General features: G+C 44.6%; 4 protein-coding genes across 4 annotated transcripts; 2 read left to right on the top strand and 2 right to left on the bottom strand.

The window, feature by feature from the left end:
* Positions 1-1,019: 1,019 nt before the first annotated feature.
* GGI43DRAFT_304751 (uncharacterized protein) lies at positions 1,020-1,845 on the bottom strand. The gene is made up of 2 exons (XM_083201599.1): positions 1,675-1,845; positions 1,020-1,621 (listed from the first exon to the last, which is right to left on the bottom strand). The coding sequence occupies exon 2, from the start codon at positions 1,602-1,604 to the stop codon at positions 1,224-1,226; it is 381 nt and encodes a 126-aa protein (XP_083055112.1). The 5' UTR covers positions 1,605-1,621; positions 1,675-1,845; the 3' UTR covers positions 1,020-1,223.
* A 654-nt stretch (positions 1,846-2,499) lies between these two features.
* Positions 2,500-3,691, bottom strand: GGI43DRAFT_419207 (uncharacterized protein). The gene is made up of 2 exons (XM_083207644.1): positions 3,414-3,691; positions 2,500-3,357 (listed from the first exon to the last, which is right to left on the bottom strand). The coding sequence occupies exons 1-2, from the start codon at positions 3,453-3,455 to the stop codon at positions 3,142-3,144; spliced, it is 258 nt and encodes an 85-aa protein (XP_083055111.1). The 5' UTR covers positions 3,456-3,691; the 3' UTR covers positions 2,500-3,141.
* Positions 3,692-4,601: 910 nt separating this feature from the next.
* Positions 4,602-6,894, top strand: GGI43DRAFT_304672 (uncharacterized protein). The gene has a single exon (XM_083201597.1). The coding sequence runs from the start codon at positions 4,717-4,719 to the stop codon at positions 6,430-6,432; it is 1,716 nt and encodes a 571-aa protein (XP_083055110.1). The 5' UTR covers positions 4,602-4,716; the 3' UTR covers positions 6,433-6,894.
* On the top strand, positions 6,895-8,844 carry GGI43DRAFT_304678 (acyltransferase family protein). The gene has a single exon (XM_083201598.1). It carries the CDS (start codon positions 7,356-7,358, stop codon positions 8,658-8,660), a length of 1,305 nt encoding a protein of 434 aa, XP_083055109.1. The 5' UTR covers positions 6,895-7,355; the 3' UTR covers positions 8,661-8,844.
* The last annotated feature ends 612 nt before the right edge of the window (positions 8,845-9,456 follow it).

Below are 9,456 nucleotides of genomic sequence, written 5' to 3'. Positions count from 1 at the left end.
AGCGGCCAGACATTATTGATGCCATGAGCTGGTATCTAACTATTACTTCCTTCAACACGAGGCTAGCACTCGTATGCCTCTTACTAGAGTATGAGGCATTGCCTGAGCAGCCAGTTTTGTGCCCCAGGGATCAAGCGACATGGAATGAAGTCCAAAAAAAAAAAAGGTAGAGTTTTTCGACAGTCGCGCCAAACAAGAGCAATTCAAGATCCAGTGTGAGTATTGGGATGCAGTTTCCAAGCTTTTTGAGGAGCATGTACAAAAATTGGTCCAGAGGTCAAGAACGGCTCCAAGGACTCGGCAAAAGTCAGAGCCTAAAACTTTATCAATATTTCGCCTTTTCGGAAAATTAAAAAATAAGGCTGGGAAAATCATAAGAGAGCCCATGGTACAAGGGCACGAAATTACTTTGGGTCATGGATAAGCCGACTTCCTAATCCTAATCCTACTCTTAAATAATGAAGCCATATCTCATAGCTTGACGAGAGTGTGCAGTCATTGAAAAACTCACCTCCTGGCTAGCAACGTGATGAGAGACAGGAAGTGAGGGCAATTGAGATTAAATTCCATCCATCATAAGTCCATTATCGGCAGAATGCTCATCGAAGTCACTCTCAACTAACAAGTCTTCACCAGCCGCCGAAGCTACTGGGACACCTCCCCCGCCATTATCTGTATGTATCTTTTTTCTTTCTTCCCAGCTCTCTCTGTCGTCTCCGTTCTTTCTCTTCCTGGAGAAACGTTTTTCTGAGACGGTGGAGAAGAGTTTTTAAAGAATATGTGGTAGGATTTGTCGTTCATATTGTCTCTCCGATTCTGTAAGTCCTGCTGCTGTGTTCATTTTGTAGGTCTGTTTTTGTCCGTTTATATCTCTCGTTATCCACAATCATCTCGTCTACTTCCATCGACGTACTGGCTTCTTCTAGACTCTAATATGTCTCAGTCTTCTTAGCGAGTCTCTTGCCTTTATTTTGGTCCAGACTTTTGATAGCTGCGGCGAGGTAGTGAAGGCTTGAAAGTTGCGAAAGTTAGGTCGTACGAGTGACTGGCATAATACAATCTCAAGCATACCCCTCTTGATTTAACTAATTAGGGATATACAATTAGACTTAGGGATAAGTACAAAAAACTTGCTTTTGGATCTTCAAAGAGATACCTAAGACTGTAGTAGGCTTCTGCTCCCCTATTCTATGTAACTAGTGTGTTTGGAGCTGCAATTTGCTTTACGCAGAGCATCTGTCAATAACAAACCAGTGACCATCGTACGAATAGGTTCCATAGTGATATCCTCCTCCATTCTGGTTACCAAAACATTGGTTGATGATATTTTCATATGCATCCCAGCATAATTGCTGTGGCATACCAGGTCCCTGATACTCGAAGTGGCATTTGTCATGGTTACTACCGTTTTCGCAAGTTCGATACCAGTTTCCCTGGCCAACTAGGGTCGTGCAAAATGTCTGACGGTCTGCGTAGTTGCCACTTCGACCCGTACAAGCTCCAATACCATCTGAACCCACACCATAATGACCGCAATCTGCGGCTTTCGAGCTTCCAGCTTGGAGAACAAGCCCGATAACAGGTAGGGTGGATAGGAGCTTCATGGTAACAGAAAAGCTGCCTGAAAATGTTAGACATCTTGAATCTCTTTGCAATTGATATACTTATACATACTTGTACTCAAAAAGATACGCTTCTTATTGAATTTTGTAGGAGCCAGGGAGTTGCAGTATAAAGTACGGAGGTAAAGATCAAGTCTCGTATGAGGGCGAGTAGGATGCTTTTATATTTAACATAGCTACACACGAAGCAAGGTTGCTGCAAAAGGCCCCTTTCTGAGAGGCGACTGAGGCTCTCATCTGTAATCAAATGTCCCCAATATTAACTTATGAGTTCATGGTCCCCAAGACTGCTATGCGCGCGCACTAGAGATTATAAGTGTGCCAAGAAGATAAGCACCAAAGATCGAAAGAGGTTATACTTGCATGGAAAAAGAGAAAAGGGAAAAGAGGTATATTCCTATCTTGGATTCGGCTAAACATCAATTCTACATTGCTCAGGGGGGAAAGTCAGAAGGCCTGCGGAGGCTATAAGTTTGCCAAGATTATAAGCACCGAGAAGGGAATTATATCTGTCAGCTTTAGTGTTGCATATACTCCGTATGGAAAATAGTGGGTAAATCGATTGAATTGAGGCCACCGAGCACAGCCCAAAAAGCAGCAGAAAAATATTTGGAAATACTTTATGGACTCTCCCATTCCACCCTTCTGACATACCAAGACTACTCACGGGACAAGATAAAAGACACAGGTTGGGCAACAGTTACGTATTACGACTGCAAGAATACCTCTTCATACTGCTATCTAGCCACCGTAGAGGTCTTTTAGAAGGTCGTATGCCGAACTCTCCGCCAGCAACCTCTTTTCCTTCCTAACCTATGTTTCAATGTGGTAATAGTACCGTAATTTTAATAGTGTGGGGGAAGTTTCAAACTTTGCTTGGCAGGCTTATTTACTATTATTTCATTACCTAATATATTCTTATGGCCTGGGTTACAGTTCCTTGGCAAACGTTCTAATATCCATGCATACTCCTTAAGAGAAGGTGAGTGTAATGCCAAGAATCCCGCTAACAGAAGAGTGGTAGTTTGATAATATCTGGATTAGCTGTGATTATACTCTAGCTAACTTCATTGGTTCAAACGGTCTCGCTGCTTCCGCATTACAGACCTCTGCATTAGCTAGCGGCAGGCTATAATATCTTTAACATCATAGTATATAACCGCTCCCTAATTGTGTTCTTATTTTTGTCCTATGACCCATCAGAGTAAACTGTGGCTTACAGGAGGCTGTCCAGCGCTCCAAGTGTTTCTTTGCCGTCTCCTCCTTAGGTCAACCGCCCAGGTCTACGCCTATAATTTTGAATGATATCATAGTCGGGCCCACCAGGGACGCGGTAAGCTATAGTTTGGTCCTTGTGATTCTTAGGATTAGATGTTAATGCGCCTGCTACTGGGCGGTTCCTGCTCAACCCTGTGTACCTCACAGATGTGCGTAGCCTTGCTTGTGCAAGCGTCAAGGATGCCGGAGGATGTCCGATTCCCTGTGTATATGTAGGTATACTTGCTGTGTTCGTTGTTTTCTATACGGGAAGCACATCCTTGGTGCTGTTTTGAAGAATTTGTCCACTAGGTGCCAGTGGCCACCTGTCAGGCGGGGTTTCCCGCATAATATATGTACGGGCTGTGTTTTGTCGCCCCGCCACTAAGCCCTCTATCCTATAGTCTGGAGGGCTACCTACAGAGATAACACAGACCTTGGCGGCCTCTCCAGCTGGAAACCAGATTTTCTTGGAAAGGTATGGATAAAACTATACCCTAGTGTTGCTACTTCAGAGCTGATGCATATAACAAGACAAGAAGCCAGTGGCAAACACAAATGAAATGGGAAGAGCATTTCTGTTTCGTCATTTCAAAAATATCCAGCAACTTTAAGCCAGTTGATCCGTGTAGCTCTTAGTGCAAGAGATAAAAAGAATAAACTCCGGACAGTCCTGGATTATGTCCGAAGATAGGAAATGATCATTGAATTTGCTGGAAGGGAGCATTATAATTTGTTTATGTAATTATTTAGATATATATAGTTAGGTTGAAAGATATTATTGATAGTTGGTTATCTTAAACCTAATTGAGTAGTAGTGTATATTTGCTTACATCTTCTGTGTTCCGTTCAACAAAATTGACATCCTTAAAAAATGATATTATGGTGACAAGATACATGTAAATACGCATATGAATTGTTAGCGCAGTTGCTTCGTAAAACGAAACCACGTGGCTGCAACATTAGAACCTGGGACTCGACCCTGAAACTCGATAAAGAACTTGACAGGACCCCGAATTCTGCACTATCTATAGTCGTATGTAACAGAGGATCATAATGATTTAGTGTGTATAGTAGTATTATTATATTAAGAGCCAAATATGGAAAGCCGTGTCCAATAAAGAGCAACTCTTATGCCTAGATTATTCAAATCACATCAGCTTGTTTATAGGCTGAAAAGTTCGTCAGCGTAAATATATCCTCTATTTGGCAATGAACTAAAAGATAAATGCTGACAATTAATGAATCAAGTGGGTTGGTACCAATTCAAATCACAACGGTATGATGACTTGATTCTATACACATTACGGTAGCACACATTTAATCAATGTAAACCGTAAGAGTGTATACGAGTCGCCATATTCTTTGGAGACGAAAGAATGGAGGCTAAAAGAGCACAGAGCTCGAATACGTGGTGTGAGCAAAACCAGAACAGGATTCCAAACGCCTCAAATTGGACATGCTTAATCTATGAGATGCATTCAACAGAAACGGCCTTTTTGATGAGTAAAAGGTTCATAGCTGGACCTGCAAAGTTTAATTTTATACAAGGAGAAGAAGGTATAAAACAACGTCGTGGCATCGGGGTTACTTGTTCAATTAATGTGTAAGCTGATGTTAGAATTGAATAGCGCCCTAGCATGAGAGCAAATCTGTACTCCTCTGGACGTGAATTCATGCTTAAATTGGCGCGTGTTGGTTGGCTGGTTGGCTACTTCGGGTACGCTTAATTCGGCCATTTCCTAATTTATCAACGAGCGCCCTAACATGTTTTCACGCGATTTTGCTTGTATTCCCTTAACTTCAACCCAGCCACCAATTACCCCATTTCCTAAGCATGGGAGGTGGTCTATCTTCTACATACGTTCCCAAGCTTAATTTATCGGCTGAGGAAGTCGCTAAGAAGGCCTTGGATGAGAGAGCTGAATGGATACGTGGACTGTTCCTAATGGACGATGATGATCTATCGTCGTTGCCATCCCCGCGAGATGCGATAACTTCTAAATCTGATGGCAAGCCGGGTTTCCCCCCTAATCTGACATTATTACCCCCCGAAATCATAGGAAGTATCCTAAGCAGCTTGAATAATCGCGCAATTAAAAATCTGCGCCTCACATGTCGGAAGTTTGCCGCGATTGCGGAGCTGCGCATCGACAGAGTCTTCCTCTCGGCAAATCCGCTTAATATTGAGGTCTTTCGCGCTATTGCAGACCATGATATACTTCGTCATAAAATCGTCGAGATCATCTATGACGATGCACGTCTATGGCGCTCTGCTGCTGATGCTGCTGACGCGCGAGTGCCCGCAGGACCTGGCTTTAGTTGGAGTCAATTGGCATGTGACTGGCGGTGGTTTAAGAGTGAACGTGATGAAAATATGGAAGATTTATTTAATCGACATTGCAGGGACGATCTGAGGCGCCCCGACTATGTTGCAAAGGCTCGGCGCGCGCGTGCAGAATTATCTCTAGGGGAATCGTGGGAATACTACCAAGTTCTACTACGCCAGCAAGAAGAAGTCATTGCTAGCGGAGCTGATGCAGATGCGCTTCGATATGGGTTGCAAAGGTTTCCCTCGCTTCGAAAGGTCACAGTCACTCCAGCCACTCACGGGTGGCTGTTTACACCTCTTTACGAAACTCCCATGATTCGAGCTTTTCCGTATGGACTCAACTGCCCGATTCCGCGTGCCTGGCCATATGAGATTGACACGACCCTATTTGCAGCGCCGTGGGAAGATGTAAAGGCAAGATGGCGCGGCTTCAATTTGGTCACGAGGATTCTGGCTGATGGACAACATAATGTTTCAGAATATGAAATCGATGGCCATTATCTTGGGGCCGGCCTCAACTGCCGGATATTTGACAATCGGTGCGAGGAATATGACGATTTCGTATCAGTCCTGCGCTTGCCCAACTTTAAGAAGCTGGCACTATCGTTATTTGTTGACGGACAAGAGTTTGTAGAGTGGTCAGCTCTTCGCAATGGCCTGCTGCGAAAGGCTCTGGCACAAGCTACGCAATTGGAGCATGTGAGCATAGCTACGGGTTGGAATTTTGATTGTAGAGAAGAGCCGCCGGGATTGAGAAGATTTCTTCCTTTTGAGTGCTGGCCTAAACTGCAGCATTTTGAGCTGTGGCACGTTGAAACTGATCTAGAGGAGTTATTATCAGTCATTTCACAGCTCCCAGACGGACTTCTCTCTCTCCAGCTGAATTTTTTACGTTTTTACAGTAATCCTGGCCAACACCGCGATTTACTTGATCAGATGCGTGACAAATTGCATTGGCGTGAGCGGCGCCCACAGACAAGAGTCATTATTGCTATACCTATAGAGCATGACGCTCGCGGGCGCGCAATATGGATTGAAAAAGAGATTGATGATTTCTTCAAACGTGGTGGTATAAACCCCTTTGAGGAAGATAATAGTCAAGGTGTGCATCAGCCGCATCAGCCTCGCTATGGAATGGGGGTTGTACGTGATCCATTTGACCCAGACTATACAAGGCCCTGGGTGGATGACGAAACATATGAGAAGTTAGGGTACTATTAAGAGATGTGCCCTTATTAAAATTCAATTTTTAAACCAAGTTTCTGTTAGACTCCCATTTAGTTACCACGCAATGTTGTGCAAGGAACTATCAGTAATATTGTATCAGCCTTCTTTAGGATGACGAAAGACTACTATGCCTATAGTTGTCCGTCTGGTGCAAAAATTAATATAAATACATTTCCTGTAGAGTATACAATGGCGAGTTTCTGTGTCGTCGCTACTGATCTCACTGGGTGATATTCTGGTGGCAGCCAGAAGATGCTCTCGCCATTCCAGTCAAATCAGCATCTGTCATCGCCTAGAGCCTAGCCTACGCATTTGGACCGTTATGATGCACAAACCTCTCCCTAATGAAAAGTCACAGGCGCATTAGAGCCAATGGCAGAAATTTGGCTGTCTATATTATTATTCTGAATGCTCGCCCATGATCTGCCATAGTCGTCTACTCTAAGAAGATGTCTTGAAATGCACGACATCAGATACGTTATCGCGACAGCGGAACGTTACAATGGACCAGCTTGTTGCTGCCTAGAGCCTTGCGTCCTTGCGGGGGCAATATTTGGGATATAACGCCATGGACTCGTGAATTTCAGGAAGGATTCAAGAAGGATTCAGGCGTGGACATTCTTGGCTGAATTTTCAAGAGACAGCAAATGGAATAAGCTTATACGAGCCATGCGGTGGAGCCGACCATTTTGCTCAGAAAGGTGCTAGACTGCTGTTTCATCGCTTTTCCACTGTCTCAGCCCAGAAATAGACGGTTTAGCGACCGGCGCTTATTCGATGATGCGCGCTAGCAGCCTTGCTAGAAACAGCAAGCCCCGGGACCCCTATTTAATTTTTGTATCAGGCCATGCCACCTATCTTTTACATCTTTTGCATCTCTATCCACAGCCATCAATGATCGAACAAACACGCGCAGCATGACCAGAGCTATCTGGCTCGATGGCCTGCGGGGCATTGCGGCTGCCATTGTTGCGACAGACCACTATTTCATGGGCGCCATTTTGCACGCGGGCTTCAGATCCTTTTGGGCAGATCCGCCTGAGGAGAACCGTCGACTTTATCAGCTGCCTCCCTTCCGCCTGGTCTTTGCTGCGCATGCTATGGTGCCCTTGTTCTTTGTCATCTCAGGATACGCCATCTCAATCAATCTCATCCGCCTGAGGGCCAGCAATAACACTGAGGGATTCCTTCGCCGACTGTCTTCGGCAGTCACACGCCGCGGCTTGCGCATCTATCTCCCCGTGTTCTGCATCACGGTCATTTCGCAGATCCTCTTCTTTCTCAATCTCTTTCAATGGGAACCCTCAGATGACATTGTATGGGGTCGAAAACCTTTGACTGCGCCATGGTTCCATGTTGAGTTCGTCGCTCGGTACATGCTCGACAACATAAACATCCTCGCCATCCAATACAATGGTGGTCTTAATGGCCAGCTTTGGACTATGGCCCTCGAATTTCGCGGGTCTTGCGTCGTGTATCTCATCCTTCTAGGTATGGCATTTTGGAAACCGAGGCCCCGATTTTTTGCGCTTGGAGCTGCAATGGCCTACTGGTTCTACTTCGGATTCTGGGATGTATTGGGGTTTTTGGCAGGGTACTGGTTGGCTGAGCTGGAAGTCTTGTCCGAGTTACAAGCTGTCAGCACTGAGATAGAGTATCTATCCTGGCTCAAACCATATATTCCGGTCCAGGCGCGGTCCGTGAACTTCAGCACCGTCCGAACGTACGTCATGTTCGTCGTTGGCCTCTGGCTTCTCTGCATGAGCGACGACGGTGCTCTCCCACCAGGATATCAGTTCTTAAAGATTGCCGAAACTTCGCGATGGGATGGAAATTGGGGGATCGTGGACAAGACGTGGAAAACGGTTGGCTCCGTGCTGGTTGTCTCCGCCATCAGCTCCGCAGAAGAACTTCAATACCCCCTCAATTCCAAGCTAGTCCAGCATTTGGGGAGAATTTCTTTCTCTCTTTACCTCGTACATCAAACCATCTACCACTTGCTCAGCGACCCTGTTAAGAATGTCCTATGGTTCATAGCCACTGGGGGGTCGCTACCTGGTGATGATGCTGGTGAATACAAACTTACAGCCGCATTTTGTTGGATTGTGGGCTTCATCATCCTCTCAACAATCAACTTGTATACAGCGAATTTCTACACCAAATTCGTCGACGAGCGGTGCATAAAACTTGCAAAGGAGTTTGAGCAATGGGTCTCCCTGTAGCTGTTATAATAGAGATGACTGTCTATAAGCTGCGATCATCAGCTGCTAGTCTGCTTCTATCAACCTAGTGCAGCGTTAATCACCAAATTGATACAAGATGAAGGGTGGAATGGAGTTACGACGGCCCAGACTAAACCAGGACCCAGCTGAAGCCGATTTTGATTGCTGAAGGGGGCTGGACTTTGATCGCGACATTACAATACGGCTCAGAGAGTGGGAAAAAGTTTTATAAATGGAGAAAATTATGTGAATTGTGCGCTAATTATACCAACACTTGTCAAAATAGATGAACTAAAATGGAATAGATGAAATAACGAAATAGAAAAATAGAAAAATTATAAGATAACGAAATAGAAATGTAGAACAGATGCATTTAATACTTGATTTCCTACGGTTGGCTACAAACGTTGCCCCATACCGCGTAACGTGGAACGCGAAGAATGCAGTCCAAAGGTTGGCCGCCGAATGCTCGCCATCTCACTCTGGAGTATGCCTTGGTACAATCGTACATGAATTGCCAAGAAATAAGAAAATTATGGCTTGCCATATATGTGAGATAGATGGTAATAATATACCTTTACCTACGAAAAAAAATAAATGCTCTTCGAATAGTCTTATTGTCTGGCCAAGTTTTCTTCGGCCTAGTTATAGTGGGGATAAAAGGCTGCGAAGTACAAATTATGTTTGACGGTTTTGTACCTCATATAACACAAAATCTCATATAATCTGAGCGCCGTTAATATGGTGCATGGTCATGCCCCGAAAGCGTAATGGAGAGTAAATAAGGAATAGCTCA

The sequence above is a fragment of the Trichoderma evansii genome, assembly GCF_050947405.1.
Source record: "Trichoderma evansii strain SZMC 28006 chromosome Unknown GGI43scaffold_46, whole genome shotgun sequence".
Taxonomy (NCBI): domain Eukaryota; kingdom Fungi; phylum Ascomycota; class Sordariomycetes; order Hypocreales; family Hypocreaceae; genus Trichoderma; species Trichoderma evansii.
The sequence above is the reverse complement of the archived record's forward strand: the minus strand, read 5'-3'. Positions and strand labels throughout refer to the sequence as shown.

Coding starts and splice junctions, on each gene's coding strand:
- GGI43DRAFT_304751 (XM_083201599.1), bottom strand. CDS start 1,604: ATGAAGCTCCTATCCACCCTACCTGTTATCGGGCTTGTTCTCCAAGCT.
- GGI43DRAFT_419207 (XM_083207644.1), bottom strand. CDS start 3,455: ATGCTCTTCCCATTTCATTTGTGTTTGCCACTGGCTTCTTGT. Junction 3,358..3,413: donor GTTTGCCACTGGCTTCTTGT/CTTGTTATATGC, acceptor TTTTATCCATAC/CTTTCCAAGAAAATCTGGTT.
- GGI43DRAFT_304672 (XM_083201597.1), top strand. CDS start 4,717: ATGGGAGGTGGTCTATCTTCTACATACGTTCCCAAGCTTAATTTATCG.
- GGI43DRAFT_304678 (XM_083201598.1), top strand. CDS start 7,356: ATGACCAGAGCTATCTGGCTCGATGGCCTGCGGGGCATTGCGGCTGCC.